Source organism: Lithobates pipiens, unplaced genomic scaffold (genome assembly GCF_037356315.1).
Source record: "Lithobates pipiens isolate NorthernLeopardFrog02 unplaced genomic scaffold, aLitPip1_a1.2 Scaffold_8, whole genome shotgun sequence".
NCBI classification, from domain to species: domain Eukaryota; kingdom Metazoa; phylum Chordata; class Amphibia; order Anura; family Ranidae; genus Lithobates; species Lithobates pipiens.
Genome location: NW_027507903.1, coordinates 584387443 through 584405330, shown reverse-complemented (window position 1 = coordinate 584405330; position 17888 = coordinate 584387443). Strand labels below are relative to the sequence as shown.

General features: G+C 38.6%; 1 protein-coding gene across 11 annotated transcripts in view; it reads right to left on the bottom strand.

The window, feature by feature from the left end:
* Positions 1-2003: 2003 nt before the first annotated feature.
* The window catches only part of ELAVL3 (ELAV like RNA binding protein 3), a 78021-nt gene continuing 62136 nt past the window's right edge, over positions 2004-17888 (bottom strand). For 5 of the 11 annotated variants that reach the window (XM_077470347.1, XM_077470346.1, XM_077470350.1 and 2 more), the window contains 4 exons: positions 16619-16772; positions 16095-16320; positions 14218-14256; positions 2004-3609 (listed from right to left, as the gene is read on the bottom strand). In XM_077470347.1, coding sequence (XP_077326473.1) covers positions 3261-3609; positions 14218-14256; positions 16095-16320; positions 16619-16772 — 768 coding nt within the window. In that variant the 3' untranslated portion in view covers positions 2004-3260. The remainder of the gene's footprint in view (positions 3610-14217; positions 14257-16094; positions 16321-16618; positions 16773-17888) is intronic. The other 6 variants (XM_077470348.1, XM_077470354.1, XM_077470351.1 and 3 more) reach the window with 3 other exon arrangements.

Below are 17888 nucleotides of genomic sequence, written 5' to 3'. Positions count from 1 at the left end.
TGATAAAATGTGGAAAATTTCAAGGGGTATGAATACTTTTTCAAGGCACTGTATATTATATTTTTTTATTTGCTTTTTCTTTCTCACAAAATTGGAGATATCCTTTAAGGCTTGACAACATAAGAGGAAGGGATTTTGTTTTGAACCTTATCTGCATTTATAAATTGCTGAAGCATGATGTCAGTCTACTGACAGGCACCTTTAAGGCTGGAAGAACAGAGGATGTCTAGGTGCTATCGCGTGTTTTTTTTTTTTTTTTTTCTTAAAATCAACTTTTTTCTTTTGTTCTTCATAATATTCACTTTTATTGTCTTGCACTCTTGATGTAAGAAGGGCAGCTTCCTTACCTTATTTCCATTTTGTTTGTTTTTTCCCTTTACCCTTACACCATTGATCATCAAGCAGCATTACGTTCGTCCAAAATAAGCAAACGCAAACATCATTTTTTTATTAATAATTATCTTTTTTATTTTATTTTTATACATTTTATTATTCAGTGCTCTCAGCTCAATGGATTTTCAAACCAGCTTATAAAAAATGCACATTATTCTTTTTTTGTGATTTGTGTTTTTTTTTAAACAATGTTTCAACCCCCTTTCTTCTTTCTTTAAATAAATTATCACCTTTTCCTCCAATGCCGAGTAAACCCTTTTTCCTTGGTGAAGAAGGGCTTTAACAAAAAAAAAAAAAAAGAAAAAAAAAAAGAAAAAAGAAAAAAAAAAAAAGAAACTTTGTTTGCTTAGGCTCTGAACAAACATAAATATGCACATATTTATACCCACACAAATAAAGAATAAATACTTCGAAATAAGTTAAAACAACAGTTCAAAAGATCTCGCCAGGTGTTTTTGTTTTTTTTAAAGATTTTTGTTCGCTTTTTTTCTTTACATAAATGTCCATTTTTTTTTTTTAACCTCTGTTGACTCTTTTATGTTTAATTTGAGAGATCCTACAACATTCTACTAAACACAGTCAAATAAACCACACATAACCTAGTAACGAATAACTAACTAAAATTTGGGGATTTTTTTTTTGGTAAGAGATGTTGCTCTCCACCTTATCCCGACTACGTTATTTTATTTATTAGAAAATAAACACAAAAAGCAATTAAATAATATTAAAACACATCCACTGGGGCGTTAACCTAAAAATAAACGAAAAAACGATTTAGAGAACAGACGCTAACTTAACTAATGAACAACCAAATTTTTCTTCTAGCTATTATTTTGCTACACAATGATTCGATGCCAAGCTAGTTCAACTTATATATTATGAATATTTGCTATAAATTAAGGCTGCAGTCCCACTTAAAAATTTTTTTTAATTATTAGTATGTGTATCAAGTGTACTTTAACATTTGTTTAGCACAGAGAAGAGCCGGCTCAAGGTTGTCTGGTTGGGAAACTGAAACCATGGCTATAGGTGACTTGGCAAAAAAACAACTTTTTATAATATTTATTTAGCCTCTTAAAAAAACGGCCATGAACGGAGTCATTTTGCCAGAAAAAAAAACCTTTGTGCTATAGTCCTTTGCCAGAAATAGTGCTTTCCTTTTTGTCCAACAGATAAAAAAATATTTGTTCTAACAAAAAAAAAAAGTACTAGAGATATAGAATGATATAAATCTAAGATTTAATATGTACCGGGAACACATTTGACTTCAAGAAAACCCTATAATATTTGAAAACTGCCTTTCTCCAAAGGTACTTGATTGCTAACGACACACCAGGAGCCGGTCCACTTATTTATCTCAGGGATTTGTTTCCCAAATCTCAAATCCCACATTAAAATGTTATATTTTTTTTTAACATACTTTTCTCATTTCAGAGAAAAATACAAATCTTAAAAATATATATATATATTTTTTTCTCTGTCAGAATGCAGAAAATGTAGATTTGTCCTGAATAAGTGGGGCTGTAGCTATAATTTTCATCTGCTCTAATTTTTTTAACCCAAACCTGGCACAATATTCACTATTAATATTTAATAAAAATACACAAAAATTTGGATTCCCCTTTATGAGTGGGGGGTGTGAATGATTTTAATTACCAAACCAGGGGCCAATGTGTAAAATATATAAAGTCTCAGAATGAAAAGGCTTTTAACAAGTCCCAAAACTTAGGAATCCCTTAACAAATAAATATTTTATTCAAATATTATTACTTGGGGGGTAATTACTTATAAAGATAATATATAATATGTTCAAAACATGAATTATGTACATATATAGCAACATGATGCATATTTATGTCTTTATATATATATATTTTTTTATTTATTTTTTTTTATTTTTTTAGGGAGTTATTTTTTGCTGGTTCATTTTAATTCCTTAATGGAATTGACAGTCACACAACAGAATTAAAAAAAAAAAAGATTAATTCCGATTGTGACTTGAGCACTATTTTGTGCGTTGTATATTTGTCAACGGACTCTTGTGTTTTGGGACAAGTGTGAAAGGCTTAAAATGTTCACGGGATTTTTTTTTTTCCTTTTTTATAAAAATAGATATTTTTTTTTCTCTCTTGTTTCTGCGCCCGTCTCATTTCTTCGTTTATTACTCTTTAGAAGGAAGGATGTTGAGTGGTAAAAACATGGAGTAGAGATAGAGGCAGTGAAACGGTGCAAAGCCTTGTGGCAGAGGGAAACCAAATTAGTTCATGGTCAAAGTGAGAGAGGCACTCTTAACCATAGAGTTTTCAAGCTCTAAACCTCCCATACCAGCCAGAGAGCACTATGTATCTGTTTTCCTCGGACGTGCTCAGTTTACACATCTCAGTACTCTTCTAACTATGCTTAAGATTCTAAGCATCTTCTCAGCCATTCATTTCTGATTCCTTTTTGGTTCTGAACCTTCGAAAACTGATTTAATAATCTCTTGTGTTCATATTTGACAGACAAAATCTACTCAGACCTGCACCTACTTACTTATTTAAAACCCAGTGGCATCAAAATCCCAACAAGAACAGAAGTGCCATTTTTAGCTCTAGCATCGCCATAGTACAAATCGATTGCACCAGAACTTGAGATGCTTGGGTTAACATTTTTAACCAGCTTTAGAATTAGCATATTGCTTAGCCCTTCCTTTATTCTAAAGCCCTTCATTTATTGGGCTTGTTTCCCCATGTGTCCAACCTTAATGGTGGTAAAAAGTATAAAGTTCCACTTATTTTTGCCTTTTCTCTCTCTCTTTTTCATGCCCCCTCTCTTGCACCTCTTCCCCCATTTCTATCTCTTGCTCCCTCCACTCAATGTGCTCCCTTTCATGCTTTGTGCTGTTTACTGGTCTTGAATGACACTTGCAAGACCCTATCTCCAAGTCGGTATCCGTTCAGGCTGGCAATGGCCATGGCTGCTTCATCGTAGTTTGTCATGGTGACAAATCCAAAGCCTTTGCACTTGTTGGTGGTAAAGTCCCGAATTACTTTGACGTTTGTCACTGCTCCGAATGGCCCAAACAGTTGCCACAGGACACTCTCATCGGCCTCTGGGGAGAGGTTGTAGACGAAGATACACCAGCCCGCGGAAGTGGGACCAGTCAAGCTGACTCCAGCAAGGTTGGTAACACTGTCAATGGTGATAGGAGAGAACCTGGGAAGGAAAGAGAGCGGACTACATTGGGTGTAAGGAATAGGTCTATGACAGACGGAAGGAGGAGTGATGATCTGAGGAGAAAGACATTAAAGATATAGAAAAGCTCCACATGAAAGATTGAAGGAGAAGGTACACATACAATGCAGAAGGTGATCAGAATTGCACTACAACTAGGTGAAATCTATGTACTAAAAAAAAAAGGGCATATACCAAACAGGCAAGTCGATTAATGGAAGAAGGTTTGAGCAATAGAAGTCAGCAGATGTTTTCTGAACTAAATGAACCAAAGCGTGATGACTAACGTAAAGAAAAATGAATTCAAGTAGTACATAATGGAGAAACAATAAGAACAGAAATTCAGAAAGCTTGAAATAAAATGATCTAGTCATGAAATAAAAAATTGGGAAAAAGAGGAAAAACAAATGACCCTTTGGTCGGGAACAGTGGCCTACCAAGTGGAAGACAACATGTTGATTTACTGAAACGTGATGAAGGCAAACAACGGAACAGAAGAAAAAAACAATGCTACAACTATAAGCCCCTGTACACACGGTCGGAGATTTCCACAACCAAATCCATCGGATTTTGTCCGTCAGATTTAGTCTGATGGATTGTGTCCGAAACTGTTGCATACACACGGTCGGACTAAGTTGTCGAAAAATCCGATCTTTCAGAACGTGATGACGTAATTTCGTTACGATGGGACTACATTCAGGCTAGTAGCCAATAGCTTTGATGTAGGAATTTGATCTGAGCATGCGTGGCACTTGGTCAGATCAAAATTCTCTACACATGATCGGATTACGTCCGACCGGCCCAGTTGGTTGGGAAATATTTCCAACATGTTGGAAAATTGGGTCAGATGGAGATTCGGACGGAATCAGTCCGATGCATACCACACACAGTCGGATTATCTGACGACACGGTCCGATAAGACGCATTCCGATGGATTCTCCGACCGTGTGTACGCGGCATAAGATGAAAACAAAGTGTCAGGTAACCAATGCACCAATCTAGTGCCCAACAAGGCCTTTTCCAACCATCAAATATTGCTGATGGATCCTAGATTCTCCTAAATTCTACAATAATTTGATAAATTGACAGCACAAGAGAAAACTGGAGAATGTTTAATGAAATTGCGTGTTATGGGAAAACTTGCGAAGTAGAAAAAGAAACTGCGACTACTGAAATGATCATGATACAGTAATAATTGCAGGAGACATACAAAAAGGTCTACAGCTACATAAATAAAAACAAAATACCGTACACGCAGAAATGGACTAAATTAACTGAAATGTAATATACTGAGCTTATTAAAAAGGGACCTTAATAGACAGGTAGTTGGATCTACTGTATAAATTCCCCACCCAAAAAAATGATTAGAAAAGATATGATGATTAACGTTGTTTACCAGTTTTAAACTTTTTGCATAGCAGGCTTTGAGGGGCTGCCATGGAACTATAAACCTGGGCAACCTCTGCACTTTGTCCCGTTGGAGAATTCATAGTTTTGTCTACCATTCTCTGTCAACAGGGGAGATATCAATTCGCTAGGAGATGGCTGTGGGAAGTTGCACTGTTGTTTTTTTTTAATCTGTTCTAGTTGGAAGTACAGTTTAAGTTTTGTTTACTTACTATACAAATCATTTATGCCCCTTTCACAGGTGCAGACCGCTCATTTCATCAGTTCAGTCACTTTTTTTCAAAGAAAAAAATGTATGAAGTTTTCATAAATTTTTCACCCGTTTTTACATCATTGTTTTATATCTGCCAGCTAGAATCCTTAAAGCATTTGTTAACCCAAAAAAAAAAAAACACATAGGGGCAGATTACATAGCACAGTGCTATGTAATCTGCCCCCCTCTAAACTGTAAACAAAAACCCTAAACCTACCACTTCCTGTATGCCCCCTCTAAACAGATCACGATAACCAGGGCAGTTCCCCCCTGATCACCGTGGTCAAAGTGCATTCCTCTGTGATAGGCTGCTTGCTTTCTGCTCTCCTCTCCTTTTACAGCCGTTTTTTTCTGGTTTACATCCATTTTTTTAGTCCAATCCGTTTTTTAACGGAAGAAAAATAGGGCTTTGTTCTGTTCCAAAAAATGGATGTTGATGGAAGCGGATGTAGACATGCAGACTGTATATGCTTTTTTTTTTCCCATCCGTTGACAGATGAAAAACGGACATCAATGCATCTCAATGGAAAAACAGATGTAAATGGATGATCATCCATTTACATCCGTTTTTCCAGTGAGATGCATTGATGTCCGTTTTTCATCTGTCAACGGATGGGAAAAAAAACGATAAACTGTGGAAGAACTGCAAGTTCAAGGTTTCTTTAAGAAATACGGGCATTCTGTTTGATGTTTCTGCAAGGAACAGGCACATCTTGTTTGATGTTTCTGCAGGAAATATTCACTTCCTTTTTAATGTTTCTGCAGGAAATATTCACTTCCTTTTTAATGTTTCTGCAGGAAATAAGGACTTCCCATTTGATTTTTGAAAGAATAGGAACCTCCTGTTTGATGTTTCTGCGGTAAATATTCACTTCCTGTTTGATGTTTCTGCAGGAAATAAGGACTTCCTGTTTAATGGTTCTGCAGGGAATAGGGACTTCCTGTTTGATATTTCTGTAGGGAATAGGCACTTCATGATTAATATTTTTTGTAGGGAATACAAACTTTCTGTTTGAAGTTTCTGTAGGAAATAACCACTTCCTGATTGATGTTTCTGTAGGGAATAGGCACTTCCCGTTTGATGTTTCTTCAGGAAATGGGCACTTCCCGTTTGATGTTTCTGCAGGGAATAAGCACTTACTGTTTGAGGTTTCTGCAGGAAATGGGCACTTCCTGTTTGCTGTTTCTGCAGGTAATGGGCACTTCCAGTTTGATGTTTCTGCGGGGAATAGACACTTCCTTTTGACATTTCTGCAGGAAATGGGCACTTCCTGTTTGATGTTTCTTTAAGGAATTGGCACTTCCTGTTTGATGTTTCTGCAGGAAATGGGCACTTACTGTTTGATGTTTCTGCAAGGAATAGGCACTTACTGTTTGGTGTTTCTGCAGGAAATAGATACCTTCTGCTTTATGCTTCTGCAGGGTAAAGACACTTCCTGTTTGATGTAGAGAATAGGGACTTCCTGTCTAATGTTACTTTAGGAAATAGGGGCTTCTTGTTTAATACTTTTCTAGGGACTAGGACCTTTACACCCAAGGTTTCTCTAGGGAGAAGACTTGTCTGTTTTAGTATCATCACTTAGTAATGCAATCTGTGCATCTCCATTGCGGTTCACTATCTTTACACAATGTCTGACTCTCCACATAAACAACATGGTAACCACACCTAGCAAAATCTGACATATGCTGTTTCACAGTCAAGACGCATTGCTGTCATCAGATAAGAAGGAAAATAGGTCTATTTAGTCAAATCTTAAACTGCGTATACACCGAAAACAAAGAGAACATATCATTAACCACCAATCTACCAATAATCACCGGTGAGGTTATAAATACAACAATCCCAAAAGGACAATCCAGGAACAAATGTTCAATAGTAGTTCAATCTGTGATAGGCAGGGAATAGGGAGACCCGTCACCAGCACCCAACAATACAGCTGCTTACCCCATCTGGTGGACCCTCATCACACAGGTCACATCAGCATATGTAAAGTAAACTCAGCTAAGATGGAAGCCTAACAATCTTCATACACTTAGTGGCAGCAGACCGGATAGTGGTTGCAGCAAACCTGGATTTGACTCTCCTTATTCAGAAATTACCCTCCAGCAGTAATCATCAAATATATGTCATCCCATGCAGACAAAAGGAGATAAACCTCATTGCACAGTACAGTATTTATTCAGATAAAAACAATTGAAATTGCACTCACATTGCTGACAAACAAAAGCAAACTCTGTATGTATACAGCCTCTCCCCACCAGAAAGATGGCCACCGTGTCCCAGAATGCAGCTGCACTAGCAACGTGACACTACTGCATGCTGGGACACGGCGACCATCTTTCTGGTGGGGAGAGGCTGTCTACATACAAACATAGCTTGCTTTTATTTGTCAGCAATGTGAGTGCAATTTCAATCATTTTTATCTGAAGAAATACTGTTATGATGTACTGCGCAATGAGGTTTATCTCCTTTTGTCTGCATGGGATGACATATATTTGATGATTACCCCCGGAGGGTAATTTCTGAACAAGGAGAGTCAAATCCAGGTTTGCTGCATCCACTATCCGGTCTGCTGCCACTAATGCCCCGTACACACGATTGGACTATCCGCCGGACAATTTGATCGTGTGTGTGCTCCGGCTGACTTTTTTTCCCCAAAAGTCCGGTGGACTTTGAAAGAAGACTTGATTCAAAATTGTCCGCCGGACTCGGCTTTCGAGCGGATTGCGCGCTCCAAAGCCGAGTCCAGCGGACAATTTTGCAAAGTCCGGCGGATTGTCCGATCGTGTGTATGAGGCATAAGTGTATGAAGATTGTTGGGCTTCCTTCATACCTGAGTTTACTTTACATATGCTGACTGAGGTGACCTGTGTGATGAGGGTCCACCACATGGTGTAAGAGGCTGTATTGTTGGGTGCTGTTGATCGGTCTCCCTATTCCCTGCCTGTCACAGATTGAACTATTATTGAACATTTGTTCCTGGATTGTCCTTTGGGGATTTAAAGCGCTGCACACTTACCATATATATATATTATTATTGACTTTCTTCAATATTGTGCTGGATACTGATATCTTACTGAACCAACTGATACTAAAGATCTTTAGCGCAATATATTTTTATTATTCTCTATAAATACAACAATACACCACGACTTGATTAATAATATGGTTCACAAATTCTCTGTCCCCTATCAACCAGTCAATTAGAATCACCTGCAGACTTTAGTGTTTGCCACTGTGATTCAGTGTAATTAGTTGCTCTAAGGCAGTGGTTTCCAAGCTGCAGCCCAGGGGCCGGATGTGTCCCTTTGCTTGCTTTTATCTGGCCCTTGGGATGCTATCTTATTCACTGACACCAATGAACGGCACATTTCCTCCCAACGACACCAATGATGGGGCACATTTCCTACAAATGACATAAATGATGGGGTACAGTTCCATGACACCAACAATGGGACCCAATGAAACCAATGATGAGGCACAATTCCTACCAATGACACCAATGATGGGGCACATTTCCTACCAATGACACCAACAATGGGGCCAGAAGAAACCAATGATGGAGCACAATTCCTACCAATGACACCAATGATGGGGGATTGTATATTCCCACTGGCAATGGGAAATTTTGTACTCCCGATGGCCACAGTCCGATTTTCCTAAAGTCTGAAGGACAGTAAACCGGTCCTTTGTTTAGAAAGTTTGGAGACCCCTGCTCTAAGGGCAGAGGTAGCCCACAGAGCTTCAAAGTCACAAACATGGCAAACAATAAAGTTTAAGGAGAACTCCATATAAAGCACAAAATACAGTAATGACTGTATAAAGGGAAATGCCATTGGCATTATTTCCTACATATGAAGAATAACGAATGTTCCATTGGGGTTTTCTTGGCCTATGGCAGGAAACTTATTTCTAACGCAGTCCTGCTAAACTCTCCTGAGTGAGAAAAAACATGTCTAACATGACAGTCCTCCCTCCCACCCTGAGCAAACAGTCCTCTACCCCTTCCGTGTCTTCATCATGTGAGGTTTGGGCCCCTTATGAGCTGTCCAGTCCTGTCTCTTGAGATTTAATTGGCTGGATTTGAGGAGGCATGTACCAATGTTTTGTTGCTTTGTACTTCGTTTCTTTGGCACAAAAAATCATCAAAGAGGAAAAGGAAAAAAAAAAACCCAAAAAGAAATGATGCCCATGAGTGAGATTTACTTCCTGCATCAGAACACTGACAACAGGAACACCAAAGAGCCAATGATGTCCCGGAAAAGATAGCTGCCCCTGATAACAAAGGAAACTGCAGCCTGGGAGTTTTCGTCAGCAGGATGAAGGCAAGGTTGCTTTAAAATGGATGGTAAAAAATGCTACTCTTAAATGGTTAGTTTACTCTTACCAATAAACTACCTATGCAGGTAAGGGACACCTATACATATGGCTAACTGTGGGGCTTTGACTAGCCTCAGAAGTTGGAAATTGCCCTCTCAATAGGTGTAGGGCATTTATATTCCTCCTGAAACCTGACTAAAAAACTCCCATCATCCCATCCTGCCTTGTTGCTAGGATGTTGCTAAGACAACCCCAGCTATTACTGCTCCCCCCCCCCCCCCCACCATTACAGGAGAGAGCTCTCCTGAGAGAGCAAATGTGTGGTCCGCTATCCTCTCTCGCAGCATCTCTGAGCTCAGAGATACTGCAACAGGGGAGAAAAGCATGCAATGGGGTTTGGATCAGCTGGGAGTGTCTTAGCAACATCCTACCAACAAGCCAGGATGGGATGATGGCATCTCTGGGAATTTTTCAGCCAGGCTTCTGGAGGTACATAAGTGGCCTACACCTATAGTAAGGAAATTATTTAACTTTGGTCAAAGCTGCACAGTTTGTTTTTATCTATAGACATCCCTTACCTGCATAGGCAGTTTTTTGGTAAAAGTGAAATAATCCTTTAAAGTTAAATAGACAGCTCACAAGAGATGATACACAAATTCAGTCCATCAAAAACCACAAATAAGCAGACCAAAACATAAAACAGGTTTCATACCACTAGAAAGGTAGAAGAGTGGATAGCGATCTGGCAGAGGATGCGGATGGACTGTTGAGCACATTGGAGCTTACAATTGATTAGGGGTCGTACCTATCTGGTGAGTGGTTTGTAGTGGGGGAATTGTCACAGCGGTACATTTTTCAGGGCTCTCTATCAGAGAAAGAGCTATAATTGTTTTTATTTGCAAAGGACATGGCGGGCATCACTGTATTATGGACAGCTGTCACTTGCTATGGCCTAATTTTGGAAATTACAGGATATTAATCACTAATTTTTAGACAATAATATTTTAATTTTTTGTAATATTTTTATTTTTTTGCAATTTCTTAGGCACTGTATTTTGATATACAATTTTATATACCTGCACACTATGTTATTCTTATAAAAACTAAAGCCTATTTCCAACAGAATATCCTGGCTCTATGTTTGCATCCATCTTTGCTGCAAACAAGCTGTTCCTGGCCACCACTACCCTAATACAGGAGGCCAGTTCTGCATTGAGCTGATATTCCAGAGCACAACAAGAGAGCAAGAAGCTTTAGGCAGAATTTCTGGAAACAGGACTATTCTTCTGCCAAAGTAATACCTCATTTTGATATTTTTTCAGAGGTTGCTCAGACAAGTATGAATATATATCTTTTAGTGAAGGTACAAAACTATACTTTTGCAATACTAAATTTCACCAACAGGCGGAGCTACAGTCAGCTCTCTGTATGAAGAAACACCAGAGCCATAGGGCAGTTTGATGTTCTGACACTCCATTGAAGGGTTTCAAGTTTCCTCCCTAAATCCCTTCTATGGTACAACAGTCTATTAACTATGAACTAGAACTGCTTAGAACCATGGTATTGACTGAACCTTATGTACTTTTTTATGTACAACACAACAAGTCATAGACAAAACAGAAAAAGGATTAAAGAACTCTATGGGGGGGAAAGGGCAGAAAATCCTTATTGAAGGCGGTGTCCATCATCAGACAACCTTACCTTATAAGAACTTTGGGGTAACTATGGATTACAGACGATGTCCAATCTGGCAAGAGCAGAACACAATAGGAGTGTATATAGTTACTCTTTGGACAGCATCTTTAGTTGAAGGATAAGGCAGGCCACAGACGAGTCAAAAACGGAACATTCTGTTGAAAAAACTAAAATGGCGCATGCGATTGAGCCATCATATTTTTGGTTTTTCTAAACAAAATCCAGCATGCTGGATCAGGCTTTTTTTTGGACTGTGGGACAAAAATCACATGTCGCAGCTGGCACACTAATTCATAATGCGAAAAACGAAGGACCAAGAATTTTCTATGGCATGCTTAAGTCTATCAAGCTGGAATTTTGTGGCCAACGTTCTGTTGTTTCACCAAGTCAGAAAGGCTGCTGCAAAGTCAGCTGAGCACATATACACAGAGACTTGTAAAATATGAGTGTGTGTCCAAAAACAAATGGATGGTGTGATCATCTGATCTCTATCTGATATCTCTGGTCAGCTTTAGAAACAGTGGTTGACAGGGTCAGATGGGTAACCTACTATCAACGATCTACTGTGCATATTTACTGTATATCTATATAAAAGGGATGACTGCATGTTTCTTTAAAAGGGAAGTTTGGGATTTAAAAAAAAATATATATATTTTATCCCTGCCACCTCTTCACTGAGAAGTGAGCGATCAAAGACCAGGGATTAATCAGTTCTCCCCCCTTCAATCTTAGCAGAGAGACGTGACTGTAAGTCAGCGGCTCTCTGGTCTCCTCTCCAGCGCCCACTGGAGTACTGGGCTGTGGAAAGGGCACAAGGGGCTGGCTCAGGCTTTCAGCAGATCACTGAGCCAGGTGCTGGTCCAAGCATCTGGGTGAATCCCGACCATATAGTCAGGATCTTTTCCAAGACTGGACCGGCTGAGTGATGTCAGCCAACAGTGGGCTTTAGCCCGCTGTCGACTGAAAATGAGTCCCAGAAGTGAAGAACAAACTGCATTCCTGTGATCCATAGGAAAAGTATGGCCAAAAAATCTTTGGTCATATTTCCCCTTTAACCCATTGTTTTTCCAATCAAAAGCTAGTTAATATTGGCAGAAATTTCTGTGTACATGTACAGCATAAGGATGGTCATACATTGGTAAATACTAGCAAAATGATGTGACCACTTGCAGTACTCTCTATGACAACTATAGGGTTTATTTTCTAGGAGTATGAATAAGTATCTAGAGGTACTGACCTCAAACTTACTGAAAACTTTACCTACCTTGTTCATACCAGAGGAAATATGGAAAGTGTCAATTAACTTACCAATATGTTTTTGGATGGACATACACAAGGGGAACCTGCAAACTATATGCAGATAGTGTCCCAGGTGTGATTTTAAACCCAGAACCCAGGGCTGCAAGGCAACAATGCTAACAATAGACGTTTACTTTCACTGTGCATGAGTGAATTGAGATCTCCAATTGAGTATCAGTCCTGATAATCATAGAGAATTGTATTGCCTCACACCATTCTTGGCTAGAGATCAGCCCTAAACCCAACTGCACATAGGTGGAAATCACCAAGAACAAAAGGTGGAGGTAGATCCACCCATTCATGTAAAGTCTGCACCAACTCTTGGATCTAACAAGATGGCTCTCCCCCATCTTTACCAAAATTGCAAATCAGTGCATGTGCGATAAGTGAACTATTTCCTTTTTCTGTGGAGAAACAAGAAAGTTACAGAAATTCTCCAATGGACTGGAAAATCTGTGTGTGCAAATTAGATGGAAACCCTAATACTCATCACCCTTTGCAAGTTAACACCTTACCTATAGCAAAATAATGTAGTCTGAAAGTGGAAACTCCATTGTTACCCTCAATAAAAGGACACAAATGTGACAAAGAACATAAAAAAAAATCCAAAAATATCTCAGAGCAGCTGAAAGGATAGCAAATAATTACAGCCATGAGTCTACGGAGAAGAACTGAAGATTAACATATGGAGTCAGAGATACCCAAGCTCATTAAAGTAATAAGTGTCAGAGGGTCAACCAATTGGATGGTGGTCGCCATCCACTGGGTTTTCTTGAAAAGATACAAAGCGCCATTGCAACGTTAGATGCCAATTAACCTATCAGTGAATTTTAGAGTTGGGGAGGAAATTTGTGCAATCCTTCCGTACTGCATAGTGTGAGTCAAACACAGGACCTGAGTGCTGCCAAGTTAGAGGGCTAACCACGTAAGCACCAGGCTAGCTTTCCTACTATATACTTATAGTTAAGAGCAATAGATAATATCTTAGTACTACCTTTCACTGTATATACAATATTTTGTAAATCTTCGCTAATTACACTGCATAAAAATTACAAGTATTCCATTATAATACTACAGGTCCCAACATCTCTATGACAAAATAGGTTGTGTTGAGCTATGACACAAAGCTCCTTAGTAAATATCACAGGAATCTGTGCTTAGCAAGAGTTTGAGAAATTTTGAGGACAAGAGATAAAATAGCTTGGATATATGCATTCTTTGCTGGGAAATCCTACAGAATACTAAAACAAAAAATGTATACATATACTGTATATACATATATATATATATATATATATATACCGTATATATATATACATACAGTATATGTGTGTGTGTATGTATGTATATATATATATATATATATATATATATATATCGCAAGTTGTAGGAGATTTACAAAAAACTAAAGACATAAAAGTAAGTCGTCTTATATTATATAACATATTAATACTGGGGGCCTTATTGATATTTGCATATGCAAATATGCATATGTAATTAAGGATATTGGTGGAGAATATTGTGTGTTGCATACCGGAGCAAGGTATCTCTGTCCATTTATTAAGCCTCAGTAGATAAAAACTAAGAATGGAGCGCAGAGTGGGCATGGGGTTGGGGGTCTAAGTCTCTTATTTACCTCTTGACTCCATACGCCATGTTTATTAAAGAGTCCAGCCTGCAAAGAAGGGACAGGAGAGGTAGTGCAGTGTTAGTCATTGCCCAGGATTACAGGGGTGGGAGGGGCCACAAAGCTGCTCTGGGTAGTCACAAAGGTACAAAAAACATATAAAAAAAAAAAAACAGCACAAGTAGACTCTATAAATCTAAACATTCACAAACATGCTAACTTATATGTAAGTGCCTTGAGTTAGCATAGAATTTAATACTGTTCGTCTAGCAGGCAAAGAACACTAAATTCTTTAGCTAAAAGCTAAAAATCACAACAACAGAAAAGAACCACAAAACTACTATACAAGACTCACAATTTACAACACAAAAATGAAAATGCTAGACAAAGAAATCTCCACTAGACAAGCACTTTAGTTGACTGATTTAAAAAAAAAAGTGTTGCCCATGTTATATTTGTTGGTATGAACATATGAACAACACCAGTTCTTCCTGTTTTGCAAATCGAGACCAAGCTACATACTAAACCTACTTGAACATCTACCTTTTAGGATGAATGAAAAAAAAATTACACAAAAGAAAACATTGATGGGAAGAAGACATCCAACACTTTTGATTATTGATGTATCAACTTTTTGGCCAATGCACCCAAATTAATGCTCATGAAACTGTGAGGATATTCTTTTACGTTCAGATGATTGTAAAAAAAGTTAAAGCTTTTCCATCACTAAAAAAAAATGGGTTTACCAAAGACAGTTGCAAGACATGCCGATGGAACAAACCACAGACGCTGATTGCTAATGTAGCCAGACACAACAATTTAAGAGTCAATGATAAGGTACCACAATATCATGATCTTGACATTTGGATGAGCCCAAACAACAATCTGATGCTTCATCAGTTTGGTTGCTGAAATCTTGTCTATTATTTGGATAGGTATATTAACTAGATGAAGGTTAACACAGGAGTGGTTGAGATAGCTGACTAGAGAAGACCAAGTAGAAGGACAAGTCAGGAAAGTCACGAATGATAGAACCTGACCTTGGTGCGATGTCAGCATGAAATGAACAATTGACGTGAAGACACGGAAATGATATTCAAGCCTCCAGACATCTTTACCAACAGTTACCAGTCATGAAGAACTGATGGTGAGTTGGCCAAAAGACTGTGGTTCAGAGGGTACAGTAGACATAAGTCAACAGTGAAGGCCCCCTAAGCTTGTTGACAAAATAGTCCATAAGTAGAATGAAACGGGATGAACAGTGGCCTAGGATGCTAAATGCATGTTGTAGAGTCCATAAATATGTAAGATAGATGCCTAACCAAACATTACAGAGGAAAGATCCCTAAGCAGGTGGGCAATGATGTAGAAATAATAATGGAATGACAAAAGCCTTTGCTCTTTAAGGGTAAAGAGCATGGTAACTTTAAGGTGGTATTATGGCATCACTATGGTGCATGAAAAACCACACAGATTGAGTGGTGGATAGCCCCTGGTGTCAAATAATCCATAGATGAACAAATGATTGAAGAGAACCTGTTTGGTAGCGCCAAATGAGCTTTGGGTGTTGTGCATCAGCATAGGATTGCTAATGATTGGGGTGTCAGCAAAGTTATGAGATGAGTGTTACATAGCCAGTTAAGAGGTGTAGTAGGAAGAGACATAGGGTGACTAAGAGTTGGGAAGCAAATTGGAACTGTGATCTAAAGGACTTTCTTCATAACTGATAAGCACTAATATAAGAGAAGAGCCTATTAATGAAGAAAGTAGCACAGACTTGGTCTGTTATGTGTTAGTTCTATGGTATGTGGGCATGGAGTGGAAAGGGTTTAGAAAAGAGTCAGGGATGAGAATGGAGTGATAGGTTTATTGTAAGGGTGGCTTACCTGAATCTCTGTGTCTGGTGGTGAAGGGGCCCTGTGTACCTCCGGGCTGTGGTCTGGTAAAGGTGGGTAAGCAGGGCCTGACCTGTTTTCTGGCTGGGGTTGTTGGCAAATTTCACTGTGATTGGTTCACTAGCTCCCAGTGGTTTTTGCCCATTCAATCCCTTGATTGCTTCCTCGGCCTCTATCCTCTTATCAAACCGGATGAAGCCCACTCCTCGCGAGACCCCTGTAAGTGAGATAACCAGGAATATCATAAGTGTCCCTCTGCATAAAGCCATTCTCTTCAACCTCCATTTAAAACCAAGTTCACAGTTTAGATTTTTCCATTCTAAAATAGTGACAGTGTCAGAGGTTTTAACCTTTCCCTACTTTGTTCAAAATGTAAAAAAAAGTTTTGACAAACGTTAAACTATAAAAAAATGTAAACAATTAGTCTTTTCTTTTCTAGACGCAACTTAGCTGGAAACAAAAGCAACTTGTATCTATATAGAGAGAGCCTTTTAACTGTAAAACGTCTGTCATACCTGTGACTTGGTCAACCAAGATACGAGAGGTGATGATCCTGCCATACTGTGAGAAAAGCTGCTCCATCTCCTTCTGATTCATAGTTTTTGGAAGGCTGCTCACATAGAGATTGGCATCGCGTATGGAGGCAGAGCTTGGCCGCGCATAGGATACCTGTGTAAAAAAAGCAAGAAACATGGGTGTCAATCTTTTCTTTTAAGATGTCTCCAAAGCCAAAAAGTTTTTATTTTGTTTTGAATAAAATAGGCAAGGCTGGAACCCCTTTTAATTTTTTAGAACTGCCCGTGTCTCCACACTCTCTATCTGTCCTATTGACCATTTTTACTAAGACCAAATGTGAGGAAAAATGTGAATTTTTTTTTTTTTTTCACAAAAACAGAAAAAAGAGTAAGTCTTTCAATGGGGACACCTGTTTCATGGACATCCCTCACTTTGGAGAAATTTCTTCTCACTTCATGTTGTGTCTACAAAACAGGGAATGGAGGGAATTTGTCCCCATTTGTCCCCAATGGGACAAAGACGCAACCACTCGTTAAACCCTACTAGGAGTACAAAGCTTGTATACATAGACATCTCCCAATGCGGGACAGAGAACCAAGTCTCACCAGCTCTGACGCCAGGTAGTGGTGTAGAAGCACCCCATGCCACAACATGTAACAACTTTATCTGTTGACTAAATTCAGCTTTTTTGGATGGCACAGACATACAGTACTGAAAGATTAATATGTCTTCCTTTATGAAGCAGAGCAAAGTGTGGTATCCCAGGGCAACTCGATTTTAGCTTTACACAGACAGAGCAATGGAAGATGATAAATGATTATTTGCGTTGGGTTACTGTGCTTTTGGCATTATGAAATACACCCCAAAAACTGATTCAGGGCCTCAACTGAGGTTTAAAGCTAATATCTGATCACCAGCACATTTAAGAGAAACAAATGTAAGGCTTTCTTTAGAGGAGAGGATTTTCATGAAAAAGTGGTTGCTTTTGGTTATAAGAACAGTTCTTGGTTTATACACTGTTTTTTGACCATGGAACTTGATGTCCTATTTGGATAGGCAAGTTAATCGACATCATGTATGATCCTTTTGTATCACTTGACCCTTCCTTTTAGAATTAAGTTCTAACCAGCAGGGCGATCTGATTCCTCTTGAATTAAATTGTATTGCAACTTTACTGACTACCTCCATTTTGTTAAGTGCTGGCTTGGGCAAACTGTTGTCGCTACTGTATATAAATCATTCATAATAATAATAACTATGAAGAATGAT